This window comes from Delphinapterus leucas, chromosome 6 (assembly GCF_059928025.1).
Source record: "Delphinapterus leucas isolate spDelLeu-1000000601 "Yukka" chromosome 6, BTC_Dleu_Yukka2, whole genome shotgun sequence".
NCBI lineage: Eukaryota > Metazoa > Chordata > Mammalia > Artiodactyla > Monodontidae > Delphinapterus > Delphinapterus leucas.
Genome location: NC_143134.1, coordinates 62,497,119 through 62,518,203, shown reverse-complemented (window position 1 = coordinate 62,518,203; position 21,085 = coordinate 62,497,119). Strand labels below are relative to the sequence as shown.

General features: G+C 36.9%; 1 protein-coding gene across 2 annotated transcripts in view; it reads right to left on the bottom strand.

The window, feature by feature from the left end:
* The window catches only part of MPDZ (multiple PDZ domain crumbs cell polarity complex component), a 558,334-nt gene that overhangs the window by 120,705 nt on the left and 416,544 nt on the right, over positions 1–21,085 (bottom strand). For both annotated transcript variants that reach the window (XM_089913222.1, XM_089913221.1), the window contains exons 22-25: positions 19,163–19,330; positions 10,644–10,928; positions 10,271–10,394; positions 1,507–1,705 (exon numbers count right to left, since the gene is read on the bottom strand). In XM_089913222.1, the coding sequence (XP_089769348.1) occupies positions 1,507–1,705; positions 10,271–10,394; positions 10,644–10,928; positions 19,163–19,330 (776 nt within the window). The remainder of the gene's footprint in view (positions 1–1,506; positions 1,706–10,270; positions 10,395–10,643; positions 10,929–19,162; positions 19,331–21,085) is intronic.

The following is a 21,085-nucleotide window of genomic DNA, read 5'->3' as shown; positions in this document are numbered from 1 at the left end:
GAGGAAAGCACTTAACGTTTCTCTTTTTATTTATTGTAGAGGCACTGACATTTTTAATGATCTTCGCTTGTACTTGCGTGATTAATAAGATAATTATGGAACCGTCACATGATCTGATGATCTGTTTCATTATAAAATAAAAGTCAAAAAGGCAGACAAAAATATGAAAGCCCATGAGTGAAATTCTGCCCTAAAAATAAAACCTCCTTTTTATAAGACAGCAGAATGCACTCTAAACAGCATATATTTTTCTGCTTTTTATTGATAGAAAAATGAGAAACAGGTTGTAAATACAGTTTTCTTACCTAAGCTCTACTGATATGTATTTTGCAGAAGAATAATACAGAATTCAGTCAGTTAGATAATATTAATACAAAAAAAGTCTCCCATACTAGTATTCATCATATCAATTTAAAATAAACAATCTTTCCCTGAACTCTTATTTTACTATTTCATCCCTTATATGCAAATATTCAATTACTAATGCTAGAGAAAAAAAGGAACGCTTTTACATTGCTGAGGTGTGACAATAAAGTTATTAACTGGTTTTTATGCTGGCTCAAGAAATGTCTAGTGACTTAAAAAACAAACCACATATATGACATGCTTTTAGTACATCATGGGATGATGAGAAACTTAAACACTTCCTGACAAAATAGCCTATATGACCTACCATCAGACCATATCAACATTTTGGTGAATTCTCTTATATCATGAGGCAGTTCAACAAAGGATAAATTATGGGTCAGACTGACACTGTTCTGTACGATCTTTACCATGCTTGGCCCTTACAGAACTGGCTGACTTGGAGGATTCATACAGATCATTAGGTAGTGCACAATTTGCTCTATTGAGGCCAATCCAAACTTCTTTGTAAGTTCCTAAGAGTGGACTGTCCTGCTCTATTAAGAGATTTCATATCTCTCACATCTAAGATTTTTGCAGAAATCACTGGAGAATTAAAAATAAAAATAGAAGGCAACATTGTTTTGAAGTATAGCTGTCCCCAGGTATCTGCAGGGGATTGGTTCCAGGGGCCCCCATGGATACCAAGCTCCATGGATGCTCAAATCCCTTGCATATAAAATGGCAGAGTACAGTTGGCCCTCTATACCCATGGTTCAATCAACCTCAGATGGAAATTTTGATCCAAGGTGGCTGCCCCTGAGGATGTGAAACCCAGAGAGAGCCGACTGTGTATTTACTGACAAAGATCTGGGTATATTTGGACCTGTGCAGTTCAAACCTGTGTTGTTCAAGGGTCAACTGTATTTCAGCACTGTTAGTATTAAGAAGTTATTGATTGTAGATATAGTGTCCTAAAGACTACAATCAATACAATCAATAACTTCTCAGGAATAGTCAAATTCTTCAGTGATTTATATTAAATAAATATATAATAATTTTTGTATATCAAACCGAAGTATGTACTGAGAAAAAAATTCTGATTAATGAATTGAAATTCCTGAATTTCCCAAGCCAAAATAGGATCCAAATGATACTTACTTTATGTCTGGCCCAATGAGAGAATGTCTTCTCAACATGGCTCGTGCCTGGGTATTGGTTAAACTGATAGTAGATTCTTCATTAATAGACAAGATGCAGTCCCCAACGGCAATCCGACCATCTCGACTAATGGCACCTCCATGAATAATGCTTCGAACAATCATCCCCAAGCCATCTTTATTAGCACTTACTGTCATTCCTATGGTAAAGGAGGGATACACATTAAATGCATGACTTTCATGGTCTCCCAAGGCAATAGAAACAAAAGCAAAAATAAACAAATAGGACCTAATCAAATTTATGAGCTTTTGCACAGCAAAGGAAACCATAAACAAAACTAAAAGGCAACCTACGAACTGGGAGAAAATATTTGCAAATGATGCGATCGACAAGGACTTAATTTCCAAAATATACAAACAGCTCATATAACTCAATAACAAAAAAACAAACCACCCCATCAAAAAATGGGCAGAAGACCTAAACAGACATTTCTCCAAAGAAGACATACAGATGGCCAAGAGGCACATGAAAAGATGCTCATCAACATCACTAATTATTAGAGAAATGAAAATCAAAACTACAATGAGGTACCACTTCACACACGGCCATCATTAAAAAGTCTACAGATAACAAATGCTGGAGAGGGTGTGGAGAAAATGAAACCCTCCTACACTGTTGGTGGGAATGTAAATTGGTACAGCCACTATGGAAAACAGTATGGAGGTTCCTCAAAAAGCAAAAACAGAATTGCCATATGATCCAGCAATCCCACTCCTGGGCATATATCCAGAAAAAAAACTATAATTCAAAAAGATACATACACCCCATTTACAATACAGAATGGCATCATTTACAATAGCCAAGACATGAAAACAACCTAAATATCCATTGACAGATGAGTGGACAAAGATGTGGTGTAAACACACACACACACACACACACACACACACACACACACACAATGGAATATTACTCAGCCATAAAAAAGAACAAAATAATGCCATTTGCAGCAACATGGATGGACCTAGAGACTATCATACTAAGTGAAGCAAGTCAGACAGAGAAAGACAAATATACCATATGATATCACTTACATGTGGAGTCTAAAATATGACATAAACTTATTTATAAAACAGAAACAGACTCACAGGGAGAACAGACTTGTGGTTGCCAAGGGAGAGGCGGAGTAGGGGAGGGATGGATTGGGAGTTTGGGATTAGCAAATGTAACCTATTATATATATGTATAACTGAATCACTTTGCTGCACACCAGAAAGTAACAGCATTGTAATCAACTATACTTCAATAAAATAAAATTTTTTTTAAAAAGCACGACATTCGGGGCTTCCCTGGTGGCGCAGTGGTTGAGAGTCCGCCTGCCAATGCAGGGGACACGGGCTCATGCCCTGGTCCAGGAAGATCCCACATGCTGTGGAGCAGCTAGGCCCGTGAGCCATGGCCGCTGAGCCTGCATGTCCGGAGCCTGTGCTCCGCAACGGGAGAGGCCACAACAGTGAGAGGCCCGTGTACCGCAAAAAAAAAAAAAAGCATGACTTACAAATTCATTCTAATTGAATTTAGTAATCCCTATGGATTCACAGATAAAAGAATAGGAGTAACTTTTTCAGCAGTAAAAAAAACAATCAAAAGGAAAGCATCAGTTTGTAACAAAAATATTTTTTAAGTAAATTTAGAAATGTTTGTGAAATTATACCTAAAGACACTCCATGTTAAATACATTAGAGATGAAACAGGGTCTACACTGTGGAGTGAATGTAGCTTAGGCTACGTGATGTGTTGCCACTTACATAGAAAGCTCTCTCAGGGAGAACATTTTAACAGTATCAAATCAATTTTATAATAATAGTTCATCTCTTACATATATGAAAGAATAAAGAGCAGGACTATAAATGGAAAATTAGTTCTCTAAGAAACTCTCTGATATTACCTTATTTCTAGATCATTTGTTCATTTGGTATATATTTACTATATGTTTACTATGTGCTAAGTACTATACTGGTAGCTTGATATAAAAAAGCATAACAGAATTCCTAACATCAAGAAGCTTGTATTCAAGTCTTATCCGCAGTGCCTATCACAGTGCCTGAACATACAGTAGTCAGTTGAATTAAACTGATGTAAACATTAATCTATTACCACTTTATTTCCAAATGTGAACTTCAATGAGCTCCAGATTTGGATATTTGATTGCCCTCTTGACATGGTCCCTGAATGATTCATAGGAAATACAACCCTAGTAAGTATAAAATTGAACACCCTAGTCTCTATCTCCCCTTATTTCTCCATTTGTCCTCCCCTTTTTGGTAATGGTACCACCATACTACTCTCCATTACTCAAAGCATAAATGTTGGAGTTGTTCTGGATTCCTACCTCTCTCTCACTACCTATATTTAATCCATCACCAAGTTCCACCATTTCTATCTCCAAAACTTATCTTGAATTCATTCACCTTTCTCCACATCCATACTAAACCTAGACCAAGCCAGCACTTCTCCTGCCTCATTTTTTGAACCAGCCTCATAACTGGGCTCCTGGCTTCCAAAGTTGTCCCTGCCAATGCATTCTTCTCATAGCAGACAGAGCAACCATTCAAAAAAGACAAACCACATCACATCACTCCCTTTGCTAACAATCCTTTAACAGTTTCCTATTGTTCAAATATACAACATACCTACATGGCCCTGTCTATATGGAATTCCTGGCCTGGCCCTCCCGATATGCACCCTTCTTTGGGCTATGCCCTCCTTGCCCCACGGCCCCACCGTATTCCAGCAACATGGCCTTCTTTCAGAAATATACCTAGTTTCCCTTTTCAGAGTCTTTGCCTGACACCCCCTTTCTTCAGCTCTTGCACAGCTAACAACTTCTCATTGTTTAATATCAACTCCTCAGAAAAATATTCTCAACAAACCCATCTGAATTAATGCTCCGTTCTCCCCCTACCCTCACTCTATTCCTTCAAAAATATAAGACCTATTGAAATTGAAAACTTTACATAAAATAATATAAATTCACTTAAAACCAAGTACTAAAAGTTCCTTCCAAAACAAGATTATATAATTAAACAATATAAGGAGAGCTATAACTCTCTTATTAAAACTTTGAGAAGTCAATAATCCGTTTTTAGTTTTTTATAATATTTTTAAAAGAAATTCTCTCTGAATATTAACTTTAACTATACCAAATTAGACATGATATTTCAAATATTTTTTAAAGAATGATCCTGACTACAATGTGTTTCCAACCTCATATTTCATGCCTGGATTTGGGCCATCCAGGCTCCTAGTTACCATTTTCTGATAGGAATGAACCATTAATCAAATGTAGTTAAAAGATTCTGTTGAGATTCATACAAACTATTTTTAAGTGCACTGTAATTAAGGAGCTTACATAAACCAAAAAACAAGTCTAGACGCTGCTTCATCCAAGGTGGGTTTCATACAAGCAAAGAGGCTGGCTCTGAAACGTTTCCATAGGTACGCTGGTTTGCTCTGATGCTGCCATCTTTCCCACCAAGACCCACCAGACAACTATACTATAGCAAAATCAAAGTGTATGACTACAAAACACAACTTAACTCAGTGGCCCATCCTGGGAATCTAACCCATCATCTTGTTATCATTGGCACCATGCATTCTGCAATAAAGCAAGCCACAGACATGCAACAAGTGTTCACGAGCTATGGTCAACATGACCTCTAAATTAATTCTTTACAGCATATTCAACTCATGACTCTATCAGTTATTAAGGCTGTCAGGTCATGTCAACCACATGAACAAAGAGGTTGACATCAGTTAGCTCAGCTTGTACTTTCCTTTCACCAAATGATCATTTTCGGGCTTCCATAACTTCGAGGTAATATCCACTGACTAGATTTTGGTTGTAACTCATAAGATCTCTCAATTTTTTCCTAAAAGAGGTATAGTAGCATAGCCCAAACCATGTACTGTAGAACCAAAAAACTGGTTCCAAATTTGAGTTCCAGCACTTCTAATCAGTGAGGCTTTGGGCAACTCACTTAACCTCACAATGACCTGCATTTTACTCATCTGTAATATGGGGATAATGTCCACTTTCAGGGTTGTTTAAAGAATTTTTTGAGAAAAGCACATGTAGTGTTCCTTTCAAAGTGCTCAGTAAAGTACAAAAGAAAACTCACAGAATATACTTAAAAGACATCTCCAATCCAAAGCTACACTGCTTTCTAATGTCTTAATGCAAATCGTAATTCAGCTTCAAAATGAAGCTTGTTATTACAGCAATGCCACTGCAGCTCTGAGTGACTCAAGGACTCACGTGCCTTGTATGGCTTGTGAAAACCAGAGACAGACTCAGGTTTGAGTCCTGGTTCCAGAGAAATTCCTGAGTCTATGTTTCTGTACCTCATCAGCGAAGAAAAGGTACCACCTTCCTTTCCTTCTTACTTTTTTACCTTCAAGACCTAGTACAACATAATTAGCCAATGTACCACAGACGTATCAAAAATAATCACGATTACATTTTTCAAAGGTCACTACATGCATATGTACATAACTGTGTATATCTGCACATAACATCCCCCCCACTAAATTTAACAAAGTTTAAAAAACCCAGGTTATTCTTAAAATCACCGCAAATGGATGATGACAGCTTTTAGAGAAGCCTATCATTTATTAATAATTTCTTCTGATTATAACTAGGAAAGAAACAAATTACCCAGAAAGTGAAAACTGCAAACAACTTCACATGAAGAAGAGACCTATTCTATGAAAATGTGTTCAGTGATAGACCCTTTCATGACACACTCCTACCAGCACAAAGCCAGTCTCAATTAGATATTTTAAAATGCTACCACACTTTTTGTTACTTCAAGTTGTAAAGGCAACACCTTTCTACATTAAAAGCTTAAATGAATGCTTTAATTAAATTGTTTTAATGTTCTACTGAGATTTTTAAAATAGGCCTTTTTCATTATCCTTTACATCTAGTTACTCTGGGCATTGTAGAATACTGAAATCTCCTGTCAAATGAGATAAGAGAGAAATATTCTCGCTTTGGCATACAGAATTTGCACTCCAAGATGCCAGAGGAACTCCACTGGGTCCCAGGAAATCAAACAGCTAAGGACAAAGCCCTATAAGCATTTTGGGTATGTACATTATTCAAATAATGGAAACTAAGCAGAAAAGTAAAACTAAAAGATATATATTTCATATATATGTTAACACTTTTATATTACAGTTTGGTTGGTGAACTAATGGTGTTATAATTTCACACAAGTAAGTGGTTTAGTCTCACAAAGCAAATTAAAGAGTTCTTTTATATTTTAATGTTAAAATCAAACTATTGAGGTATAAATGGACTTCTGGATATGAAAGCAAGGACACTTCACCTTCTACTCTTTTTTTTTTTTCCCAAAATCCTAATCATTTTGGTATATTTTTTAAAATCAAAACGGCTAAAGTAGGCGCAACTGAAGTTTCCAACGACAGATGAGTGGATAAATGAAATTTGGCGTAAACACACACACACACACACACACAGGAATATTATTCAGCCTTTTATTAATAAGGAAGGAAATTCTGACATGTTACAGCATGGATGAACCTTGAAGACATTACGAAATAGGCCAGTCACAAAGGGACAAATACCATACGATTCCATTTACATAAGGTACCCAGAGTAGTCAAAATTTACAGACCGAGAGGAGAATGGGGAGGATGCCAGGAGACAGGGGAGAGGAGGGAACGGGGAGTTAGTGATTAATGGGTACAGTTTCACTCAGGGAAGATGAAATTCTGGAGATGGATGGTGGTGATGGTTGCACAACAATGTGATGTACTTAATGCCACAGAAATATACACTTAAAAATGGTTAAAGTGATCAACCGCATGTCATGTATCTTGTACTACACTAAAAAAAGGATATATCCCGACGTCATAACAGAAAAAAACAAAAAAATCCATATGACTGTCTCAACAGATGAAAGAAAAGATTTCACAAAATTCAACATTCTCTCAGCAAACTAACAACTGGTGAGCAATCCACAGGGTCAGACTGTAAAATCAGATGTCCTCCAACCCCAGCTCTTACAGCAGCCTCCCAGCTGCTTCCGATCTAATTCATCCACCTGTGCTAGAATGATCGTAAAACACACATCTGGTCACGTCACCCCTCTGCCCTCAGCTCCCACTGGCCACTGGCGCTTAAGGCAGGGGGTGTCCTGAGGGAGGTCCTGTGTCCTGCATACGAAGAACTCGCCCGGCAGCCGTCTCCCACCTACCATTCCCTCAGCTTCAACTCTTCCTTTGCCCGCCATTATGCCACACTTCACCCACACCAAACAAACTTCAGTGATGTTTCACAGTTCTCTGCCTTGGCTCTTCCGACTTTCCCAATGCCTCAACGAGGTGGTAGAAATCTCCTTTTTCAAGGACTAAATCAAACATCTACACTTCTCTGAAACCTTTCTAGAAACTCCTCCACACTCAGAGAGCAGGGATCAACTCTTCCTTCATTTAAGGCTTCAATGTTCTCTGCATGAGGGTCTCTCACAGCAGGTATGATATTTTAATGCACTGAGGATTTTAGAAGTCAGTTTGTCTACTCTCCTAACCTCATATTCCTTGAGGAAAATGATTATATAATGTGTCTATGCACAGTAGCCAGAATACAGAAAATAATGTTGGAGAGTTGAGTAAATAAATATACTAGAATAGGATCTCTCATATGGGCTCTGCAAAATTTCTGTCTTACGAGTTAATAAAAAAAAAATGGCCAATGACATGTGAGAAATGCTGCATCGTGTAACCTTTCCTTAGAGATCCACAGTGAACATTTGACTATCAAAGCTACTGAGTGATGAAAACAGAAACACCTGTCTCCTTAAGTTTACCACATTCCAAACTTTGAAACTTGGAACCCATTTAATAACTCCTATTAACAGCCTACAAAACCAGTATTGTAAGCAACATGCTTTCAGAAACACTGCATTAGCAGATGAGATATTTTTGACATGTTTAGGTATCTACAGTACATATCCCATAATTAATGAATTAGAGAAAGTTCTGTAGCTTAAGTTATATATTATTCTATTAAATGTAATATATAAGAAATAGTAAAGCTAATTAAGCAGAAATTCTCTGCTATAAGTCTCCATGTAGCTGCTGTTGGTAGCGCCCAGCTGCCAGCAAATGGAACAAAATCTAGAAGGAGGCAGAGGCCGGAATCCCAGTCACCAGCTAAGCACTGCTGGGCTTCTCTGCCAAGTCCAGAATTTAACAAGGAAACTAAACCCCACCACAGACACCAATGTGAAGGGTGCTGGCTGGCTACATCCTAGAAGGAGGAAAAAGCTCTCTGAAGCACAGCTAACCAGAGAGTCTTGAGCTGTAATCAGACCTCCAGGGAAGCTGATTTATGGCCCTACTGCTCAGCACCGAGCCCTAAAGACAGAGCTGAGCCATGTCACTGCTTAACTCAAAAGAAGAACAAATGTGATCTACCTGGATATAATTTTAGCTACTGTAATTAGGATTTTATTTCTACAGCGGGTCTTCTTTGCCCAATTCAGGCAATTTGGGATTATTAACCAGCCACAACCCTGTATAGGTAAAAGAGGACACAATAATCCTGCCACCTGGGAAGGACTACTGAATAACTGCACTTAAATTTTGGTGGTTGCGCACCTCCTGTCTTTCTAGTCTTTATTTCAGCAAATGAAAGAAATTAAATACAAACTGACTTAGGCATAACTGGTAGCATTCAAAGAAACTAATAATTTCCTTTTCCAAAGAATTTAGAATTCCAAATCTCTGACTTTTCATTTTCTAAGAATGCCTTTTCTGATTTGCTGTATCATACATAAACATTTTGTGTATCTTTTACTTGAATGGAAATGAGGCTCAGGAATACCTGTAAATAACTAGGAGAGTGAGGTTATAAGCTAGTCTGAATTAAACAAACCTGTTAACCATTTCAGATAAAAATAATAAGTACATAAAAAAAATAACCATAAAAACTAAGGGAGGGATTTCCCTGGTGGCGCAGTGGTTAGGAATCTGCCTGCCAATGCAGGGGACACGAGTTTCAGCCCTGGGCCAGGAAGAGCCCACATGCCTCAGAGCAACTAGGCCCGTGCACCACAACTAATGAGCCTGTGCTCTAGAGTCTGCGAGTCACAACTACTGAGCCCACGTGCCACAACTACTGAAGCCCGCGCACCTAGAGCCCGTGCTCCGGAACGAGAGGAGACACCACAATGAGAAGCCCGTGCACCGCAACGAAGAGTAGCTCACGCTCGCTGCAACTAGAAAAATCCCGCGCACAGCAATGAAGACCCAACACAGCCAAAAATAAATAAATAAATGAAAATTTTTTTAATGCTTAAAAAAAAAACCTATGGGAAATTTTACAACATTATCTTATCTATACTCAAAAACATTGAAGGGCTTCCCTGGTGGCGCAGTGGTTGGGAGTCTGCCTGCCGATGCGGGGGACACGGGTTCGTGCCCCAGTCTGGGAGGATCCCACATGCTGCGGAGCGGCTTGGGCTTGTGAGCCATGGCTGCTGGGCCTGCACGTCCGGAGCCTGTGCTCCGCAGCGGGAGAGGCCGCAACAGTGAGAGGCCCGCGTACCGCAACAAACGAACAACAACAACAACAAAAAACAAAACCAAAACAAAAACATTTAAACTATGTTCAATATTTCCTCTTGGCCAGGGGTCTGGGAGGAAAGGTGTATGTGGAAAATAAGAAACTTACCCAGGCTAGAATTGCCTTTTGCTATCGTAATAGTCCTCTCGAAAGATTCTTTGGATATAGTTTGGAGCATGACACACTCAGCAGCAGAGGCCAGGGACCCCTGTTGAATTAAGAACTTGGAGCCCTGTCAGAAAATAAAAATAAGTCATGTGGAAAGGAAAACTAGACTTTGGAGTATGATTTCAACATCATCCATGTTCTCTAACTGGTTATGCTTTATTCAGCAAGAACCTACAAACAAAACAAGTTCATAGGTTGTCTTCTGAAAATCTCAGTATCAGGAAAGCGCTGGCTCCAGATGAGCCAGAATAATCTAACCCCTCACTGTCCCCAACCTCATCATCATACACAAACCATCTCTTGAGAATGTTACCTTTCCAGCTGAATCAGTCAGCACAGGAGAAGTCAGTTCTGCACTTGATATAACTTCATTTGGTCGGTGAGGTTCAGTCCACACTCTTGTGTTGTCACATCCGTATTGCTGTTCAATAGCATTGGCAGGTGTATAATCATTTATGGTGAAGCCAGAAGCAGTCCCCATGCTCAAGTCCACTGAAGGCGGACTCTCGTCCCGTCTTTGCAGGAGATTCTGGGCATATAGCTCCTCCAAGGACATATGCAAGTCAAGTACTGGATCTGAGGAATTTTCAGTAACATCCTGATGATTAAAGAACAACAAAAAAAAATTATGGCCAGAACTGCATCAATGCATTTTGTAAGATCTTAATGAACAACTATTTAGTGAAAAACAAACACAACATAATTTTTTTTTAACATCTTTATTGGGGTACAATTGCTTTACAATGGTGTGTTAGTTTCTGCTCTATAACAAAGTGAATCAGTTATATATATACATATGTTCCCATATGTCCTCCCTCTTGCGTCTCCCTCCCTCCCACTCTCCCTATCCCACCCCTCCAGGCTGTCACAAAGCACCGAGCTAATATCCCTGTGCCATGCGGCTGCTTCCCACTAGCTATCTACCTTACTACGTTTGTTAGTGTGTGTATGTCCATGACTCTCTCTCGCCCTGTCAAAGCTCACCCTTCCCCTTCCCCATATCCTCAAGTCCGTTCTCCAGTAGGTCTGCGTCTCTATTCCCGTCCCACCTCTAGGTTCTTCATGACATCCTTTTTTTTCTTAAATTCCATATATATGTGTTAGCACACGGTATTTGTCTTTTTCTTTCTGACTTACCTCACTCTGTATGACAGACTCTAGGTCTATCCATCTCATTACAAATAACTCAATTTCGTTTCTTTTTAAGGCTGAGTAATATTCCATTGTATACATGTGCCACATCTTCTTTATCCATTCATCCGATGATGGGCACTTAGGTTGTTTCCATCTCCGGGCTATTGTAAATAGTGCTGCAATGAACATTTTGGTACATGACTCTTTTTGAATTTTGGTTTTCTCAGGGTATATGCCCAGTAGTGGGATTGCTGGGTCATATGGTAATTCTATTTGTAGTTTTTTAAGGAACCTCCATACTGTTCTCCATAGTGGCTGAACCAATTCACATTCCCACCAGCAGTGCAAGAGTGTTCCCTTTTCTCCACACCCTCTCCAGCATTTATTGTTTCTAGATTTTTTGATGATGGCCATTCTGACTGGTGTGAGATGATATCTCATTGTAGTTTTGATTTGCATTTCTCTAATGATTAATGATGTTGAGCATTCTTTCATGTGTTTGTTGGCAGTCTGTATATCTTCTTTGGAGAAATGTCTATTTAGGTCTTCTGCCCGTTTTTGGATTGGGTTGTTTGTTTTTTTGTTATTGAGCTGCATGAGCTGCTTGTAAATTTTGGAGATTAATCCTTTGTCAGTTGCTTCATTTGCAAATATTTTCTCCCATTCTGAGGGTTGTCTTTTCGTCTTGTTTATGGTTTCCTTTGCTGTGCAAAAGCTTTGAAGTTTCATTAGGTCCCAAATGTTTATTTTTGTTTTTATTTCCATTTCTCTAGGAGGTGGGTCAGAAAGGATCTTGCTGTGATTGATGTCATAGAGTGTTCTGCCTATGTTTTCCTCTAAGAGTTTGATAGTTTCTGGCCTTACATTTAGGTCTTTAATCCATTTTGAGCTTATTTTTGTGTATGGTGTTAGGGAGTGATCTAATCTCATACTTTTACATGTACCTGTCCAGTTTTCCCAGCACCATTTATTGAAGAGGCTGTCCTTTCTCCACTGTACATTCCTGCCACCTTTATCAAAGATAAGGTGTCCATATGTGCGTGGGTTTATCTCTGGGCTTTCTATCCTGTTCCATTGATCTATCTTTCTGTTTTTGTGCCAGTACCATAATGTCTTGATTACTGTAGCTTTGTAGTATAGTCTGAAGTCAGGGAGCCTGATTCCTCCAGCTCCTTTTTTCGTTCTCAAGATTGCTTTGGCTATTCGGGGTCTTTTGTGTTTCCATACAAATTGCGAAATTTTTTGTTCTAGTTCTGTGAAAAATGCCAGCGGTAGTTTGATAGGGATTGCATTGAATCTGTAGATTGCTTTGGGTAGTAGAGTCATTTTCACAATGTTGATTCTTCCCATCCAAGAACATGGTATATCTCTCCATCTATTTGTATCATCTTTAACAACATAATTTTTAATTACTCAAGAAGTATCAGTAAACATACATTCTTTGCTTAGCTGATAGTCCAAACACGTTTATTTTTATAAATGATTCTGAATACATTTCCTGCAAATCATACATCTCATACTGAGTCATATTAGTACAATATATTAGTACTTAAGATCATTAAGACATAATATTCTGTTCTAATAAAATTACTCAGAGTCCAATACATATAGGAAAAGTAAATATATATTTCTAAATCTCATTTAGAAAGTATTTCATATCCAATCTGTCTGAAAGTTTCTATTCATTATAAAATTCAGAAGATAAACAGTATGACACTAATTGATTTCAATTTATAAGAACCTCCAAGAAAAACACTATTTGGATAGGGATTTGTAGGTATTTATGTAGTTGAAAAGGAAGTCATACAATTCATACTTTTATAGGGAAATTTTTCTCAAATATTATGCAAGTTGTAGCAGAAGGAATAGTACTAAGAAATGGTGTCATAAGATGTAGGTTCTAATCCAGACTCTCTTATTAACAATCTATATATCACAGAACCTCTCTTGGCTTTATGTTACATAATTTCTAAAATTCCCTGAAACTCTAAAATTCTACAGATCTACATAAATACATGTATCTACTTACAACCCATATATTGCATCACTTATGTGCTTTGGACAAGCAGTGCTCCTCCACGAACTGCTGTTGAATAAGTGTGTTAATTGTTCCTTCAATCCTTTTACTGACATTTTTAAAGTATAAAATTAGGGTATGAATACATTATCCTCAAAAAAGATTCAGGCCGTACAGAGGTATATTATGTATGCATACAGGGTATAGTATGCAAGTCTTCCCTTATGGCTCATTCATCCAGTCCTTTCCTCAGTAGAAATAAGGGGCTGGCATCTGTTGGGTGTTTATTCATCAAATTTTTTTTGATGAATGTATCTGTCTAATACATATGTACAAGCACAGATGCACACATTCACATGCACATATACATGTTCATTTTGAAAATCTAAACTAAACTATATACTAAGTAGTACATTTCTACTTGCTTTTCTGAAGTATCTTTAATATCTTAACACGAGAGATTTCCTTGTCAGTAAATATGTTGTCATTGACATATTCTGAATATAAAGTCATTGTGATATATACTGTTAAGTATTTTCCAAGCTTGTCTCTTGTCTTTTTTTTAAAATAAGTTTATTTATTTATTTATTTATGTTTGGCTGCGTTGGGTCTTTGTTGCTGCGCGTGGGCTTTTTTATAGTTGCAGTGAGCAGGGGCTACTCTTTGTTGCGATGCACAGGCTTCTCATTGCGGTGGCATCTCTCGTTGCGGAGCACAGGCTCTGGGTGCGCAGGCTTCAGTAGTTGTGGCACGTGAGCTCAGTAGCTGTGGCTCGTGGGCTCTAGAGCGCAGGCTCAGTATCTGTGGCGCGCAGGCTTAGTTGCTCTGCTCCATGTGGGATCTTCCCAGACCAGGGCTCGAACTTGTGTCCCCTGCACTGGCAGGTGGATTCCTAACCACTGCGCCACCAGGGAAATCCTCGTCACCTGTCTTTTAAGTTTGTATATGTTATATACCTATACATGCTGAAGTTAAATTCTTTATGTGATCAAGAATTGTTTTATGTAATTTTTTACGAAATTCTTTATGTAATCAAATTTGTCAATTTTTTTATGCTTCTGGGTTTTATATATTGCTTAATAATTCCTTCCTCTGCACAGAGTAAATGAAATGCTTTATAGTATTTTTCTCCAATTCTATAAATGGTTAGTTGGCAGATTCAGTATTAACCCATCTAGAATTTATTTCAGGGTGTGGTGTGAGATATGGGTCTCTTTCATTTTTTTTCTAAGGTGGTAATCAATGGCTCCAACACAGTTTATTACACTCCTCTTGTTCAATCAAGTTTTCGTCTCTCTGGAAATATCAAATATTCCTCGTATAAAGCACTGAGGCAAGTAGGAATATCACATAAGCAAATACCATCTTTAAAATCCTCAGGAACAAAGGATAGAAAGTATCATCCTCCACACTCCTAGAACCTAAATAACAACCTGTTGGCTCATTCAACCAACTTTATTTTAGTCTTATGAAAAAAAAACAAAACAACGTACATACTAGAGAATTGGTTAGCTTCTGTATTACTAAATTAATTATAATAATAATTATCAGTAAATCATCCCTACCACTTCTCAAATAAAGATGACAATCAAAACTACTTTTCATCACAAAAAGAGGTCAAGCTGCCCTTGTTAGCTGGGGTTTACTATAAATCATATAACAGAAATCTCCATGAATTATTCATGAAGGAGTTAACACCGGCACATAGAAAAGAAAGAGCTAATCAACATAGCAGACAACATACGCCTACTTCAGAAACATTTCTAGTTGCTGAACAACCGACTTTTATTTTTAAAAGTCTCATGGATCTAAAAGAAAAGCAGTTCTTCCCTCATAAGGTGTCCAAAAATAACTACGGTTTCCCAGTGCAACCTGGTATCTAAACTGAAGTCTTTCAAAATTCCATATTAATAGGTGCCTCCCCTTGACACATTCTTGTTCTTAGGAAAAATGGGGGAAAGGTTAAATTAAAATGCCAATTATATTTGAAAGTAGCTCTTTTTTTTACGTGTAATGCATATAATGTTATACTTGGGCACATTATTTACCCACAGAATATGTTTACATAGACGAGCTAAATACTTAAGCATTCACTGGACACAACCTGCTTTTTTTCAATAATAACTCTATCACAGAAGTCCTTCTATACTTTTAAAAATATATCATAAGCACAGCTGCTCCAACTTAAAGTGCTCTCCCACTCTTTCTGAGATAAGGTACCCTTCCTTTATTATCTGTATTCTTACCCTACTGAGGGAAAAGGCAACATCTTTCATACCTTTGCGAGCTTGCAGTTTTGTCACTAAGACTTCCACAATCACTCTCATCATCTTGACTAGAATGATGTAATTAGTTTTTGATACTAACCCTTTCTCCAAAAAATAAAAATTAAAAAATGGTATCAACATTTTAAACTTAAATGTGAAGGCAGCAATATTTTATGCTACAGTACAACACTAAGTGGAGATTTGTTCCTCTAAATATACAGATTTTTTAAAAAAATCATGGAATCCATTAGTTTTGTTTTGGGTGCAAGGCATGAAGAGGGGTTTCGATCGTGACAAACATGAAGTTCAACTTGCACTAGAAACACAGCATTTCCTAGAGGGTCCAATATTCAGCAATGCAGACATGCACCAAACTGGTAATCATTTCATCCCTGGAGCAAGAGTGAGAACGTGGGTTTACTAGGGAGTGTCGGGCATGGCCCTGTGGATAAGAAGAGGAGATTCATTACATAGCTACTGAATCTTTTTTGACTACTTCTAAGCCAAAATAGGGAAAAATAAATGAAAGCATCTTCTTCCCCAAAACTATATTCAGCTTTTAAACGGAAGTCTACAGGCATTTAGTAAGTTTCTAAAACAATTATTTCTGCATTCTATTATGTCTTGGGGTGACAAAGAAAGGGGGACAAAAAAATTAATCGAAAAGTTAAAACCTAGAACAATGAGAAAACCCACTGGCTTCTTGCCTTTAAAATCCACATTTCAGTGACCTGATTCTATTATTCCAAATACCATTGAAGTGGCCATATTTTTCAGATTCTTGAGTAATGGTTGTTTCCCTTAAGTCCTTAAATGATAATTAATCAAATTAAGCAAATACAACTCCTTTAAAAAAAAAAAAAAAAAAGCAGAATGATCCCCCAAATGGGAGAATTTTGTGCAAAGGATGTCTACCATATGCCTACAGCCCTATGCCGTCTAAGCAGCTGTCCTGGCCCAGGCTCTACCCTTAGAGGGAAGACCTCCTTCATGATGAGTCCCTGCTCTGGGTGATCAGCTCTTGGAGCTTCCAGCAGCATACCTAGCAATGGTCCAAAGGCTTCTCATCAAGGTAAAGGAGAGAGGTAAAATTATTTGTGCATTTCCAGCCACCATTTAAGGCTACGAGATTATTACATAATTAGCAAAGTCAGAAGCCTGAGGAATCACTGAGATCCTCACACTCTATTTTATCCTTCTTTCAAATCTGTATGGAAGCTTCTTTGTTTTTCTTAAGTGTCATACATGGTATGATTTTATCAATTAAAGAATTCCAAAGTAAGCTCACTTTTCTTTAAGAAAAATGGTCTACTCTATATTCTGTAACAAACTGCCATTCTTTTAAAAATAAATTTAGTGCAAAGTAATAGGAAGATGAATGAATCATCTAATTTTTTCATTTTTCCAGTAAAATATCTAGGTACTAAAAAAATGCCACAATACAAAAACAAACAAGCCAAAAAAAGAAAGTTGCAGAGCTTTACCATGATACACAAACAGCCCTACTTTCTAAGAAAACTGAAAGCACACAGGAGCTTCACAATGTGTTTTAAAACACCCTCATTAATATCTTCTTTGTTGTTTTGTAGTTTAAATATTTCAGTTAATAGGCCAGCTTGCCAAAATTTGCTTCAACAAAAGAGTAAACTGTTTAATGAAAAGAAAAAAAAAATGGCAAACAGACTTCAGTAAGCCAATACGTTGTGCTGCATACAGCCAGCATTTGCCCTGTAAAATATATGCTTCTCAGTATCCAGATTGTGTAATCCCTTTAAGTAACAATTACTAAGGTAAACAATGCAATCCGTCCCACTGGCAAGAAGGGGTGTGCTATGCTGCACATTAGGAGATTCCATGAGGAGATGAACTCAGCTTCTAGCCCTGAGGCCAGTAAAGATGGAGTATGTTCCAGACAAGTCCTCAGTCAGATAGACGGTCTCAGGTGTGGTGAGAGAGGAACAGCTGCTCTATTCAAGATTATACCTTGCAAACCAATTCAAGGAGATTACCCAGCATCATTTACAAGGGTAACAGGTGCACCTTGAACATGAAAGAAAATGCTTTGAAAATGTTCTGGCCAAAAAGTTACCTGTTAATCAGGAAAGAAGGAAAACTGCCCAAGGCCTATGGAAATCCCACTTTTCAACTTATACATAAATACAGATTCCCTTCCCACTGAATTTACGTGAAAAACATATATTTCATATATTTAAGAAAGAATTATTATTCAGTCTTTTATCTTAATTTTTATATTTATTTACAGTATATTTCCAACACAGGAAAATATAGCCATATATGAGCCCTTTGCCCAGATTTAACAGACATTAATATTTTGGCATATTTTCTTCAATCTCTCTTTCTTCTTAAAGGATATAATGTGTTACAGATAGAGCTAATTCCCATGCTTTATTTTTTCTCCAAGAATAACTTCTTTCCTGAAGTTGAAAGAAATCATTCCCACACACTTTCAGATTTTTAAAGTATACACACTCACACATATACTCATAAATATACACCGAATTGCTCTTTATATCAATTCTGAGAAAATATAAACAACTCCAACTAATCAACAGAAAGACAAGCAACTCCACACAAAAATGGCCAAAAGATATGAAGAGGCCATTGGTGGAAGTGAAAACCAGATGGCCAATACAGGAAAACCTGTTCAACCTCACCAGTAATCAGGAACTCCAAATTCAAACAGTAAGATATCATTCCACACCCAAAAGACTGGATAAGTTTTAAAATATTACTTAGTAAACATTATAGAGTGTGTCATCAAGAAAATAAATAGCATTGGGTGGGGCACTTACACCAATAATCTATTTCTAAAATTTAGATGGCACAGACATGTCAAATAGTAGCTAAATTCTCCATTCGCATCCAGTGACTTAAACGTAATTTTGCCATTCACTGGGGTTTTTATATAAAGTATTCTTTGGCATCATTTTATATAAAAATGTAAGACAGCATTAACTTTAACTTAGCTAATAAATATTAAATTAATGAAAGGAATATTTTACTGTCCAACTTTCCATGAAAGTCAGCTTTAAAACCATTAAGAAAATAAAGTAACTCTTGTAATTTTTCCAAGGTAGACACCGCCAAGAACACAATTTGAGAAATACATTTCATTAAAATTTTTCTGTCTAACATGCAAATCCTAATCAAAGTTTTGAACCTTTGTGTCTATCACGCTGTATCACAGAACCTAGATTTAAATAGTCCCTTGGAGTCTACAAGATACCCAATTAACACTACCTAAAGGAAACTGCACTTTGATCTGATAATGAATCCCTGACTGGAAAAACATAATGTCTCTAACATGCCCCTCCCAAAACACCCCACTAACAATGACCTCTGGGAAATTACGCACAAAGTTTTCCCATAAATAAAATGGCATTTCCTTTGTACCTTGGGAGGAGAAGATGGAAGGGAGGGACCAAAATTCAGATTATCACTACAAGCACTGCCATGAAGAGATAAAATAGAGGCTTGAGTGGAGTAGATACTGTCGTTATCAGGAGAGTACTGAGACTCAAACGCAGATTCATCTGCTAAGTCAGCATCATTTGTGTCCACCTAGGAATAAAAACAATAATATCAGTTGGGAATTCTGTTCTGATACATATATGACAAAGTCTCCACTTGAGACTAAAGGGCATACTGCTTTCATTCTTTTGTCTATTCTATTTTCTACATGACCTCTTCACCCTCTTCAACATATCAGAAACTAACTAATGCAACAGAACAAGGACAAACTGGTGCTAGCATAGAAGGTTACTTTATTCCATCAATAAAAGGGCAAAAAGTAACAATTTACAAAGGGCTTGGAGCAATTCTAAGTATAAATATTTCCATAAATTAAAAACATACTTTTTTCCAGTTCACATTTTTTTTAAAAAGTAGCTGCCCAAACTCCTAGAATTTTATATTAAAATGAATGAGATCATCACTTTTTCTATTCAACTAAAATAAATTATTATTCAACAAGGCAGCTAAGCAATTATCTATTTGTAAAGCTCAAAAAACAATATATTTTGTTTAAATTATCCTTTAACTAGATTTTAAAACCATTCAAGTTACAGGTCCAGAATTTTATGGTGATCACTGGAAATCAAAAATAATATGTGATTTCATGTTGAAATTATATTAACAAACACGGGACCTTATTATGATCTGATTATAGTGAAGCTGTAAGTTATAAATGTCTACTGATGGAAAACTCAGAAAGAGTGAGCTAGACAATTTCACAACATTTTATTAAAAAATCTTATTACTATTTTCTGTCGCAGAACCAAGTGAAACAATTAAGTCATGATGAGCTTGTAGCTCTTCTTACAATTCACTCACAGTTACACCTTAGAACAGACAGAAATGATGTAAATACTACCTTTCTCTAATATTACCAGTATTTGTCTTAATGGCCAAAAACCCGTATGTTCTATTTCTTTGTGATTTCGACTTACATGTTTAGCCAAGAAAAGTATCATAACATTATACCAGGTCACGTTCTTGCAAAAACCTGATTAAGAATACAGGTTGGGCATTTTAAAGTGACCCTCTCTCTAAAAATATATTTTAAATACATGTTCAAAGTTACTACTGACTATGTGGAGGTTTACCCTTTACAGATGCACATTATGTACAACAATCTAAATAGTAAATCTTTAACTTTTGCTATCTAGATAGTATTAACTAAGCCGAGTGTCACGGATTATAATAAATATTTAAGAGTACCTAAGAACAATTTGTATGCTTATCGCTGATGCCCTAGAATCTTAAGGGAGATCCAAATAATCAATTCATTTAATTATTTTAGAGATTAAAACACTAGGGCCCAGAGAGACTGAGTGACCAATACAAGATTACATAGCTATTACCATTATAAGATGTTAAACTCACTTAAAAGTGGGTCTAATTTTTCTTTTTGACTGGCATTTATTTAAGAACATTGAAATATGCCATGTAAAATCTACAGAGAAAATTGTTTCTTGGGGCACTTCTAGAGACAGTGATATATTTGTGTCCTATAACATTTCAAAAATAATTTTACTATAGCTGGGTACTATTTAATACATTTATACCATAGTACTTTATGTAGTTCATAGCATTCTAAGCTATCCAGTTTTGAAGTGGTAATAATGCCCATGGGGAATACAGCCAAATGTTACCTGGTATGCTAAGTATTATAATGTGAAATTACTGCACTAATTACAATATACACCAAAACTTTCCAAATGGCTAATTCAGGAGCTGACAGTTGAAAAATACTAATAAAAGTATTATTAGTATTTCAATACAGAAGAACTATCTCCTTCAACACTAGGATTATTG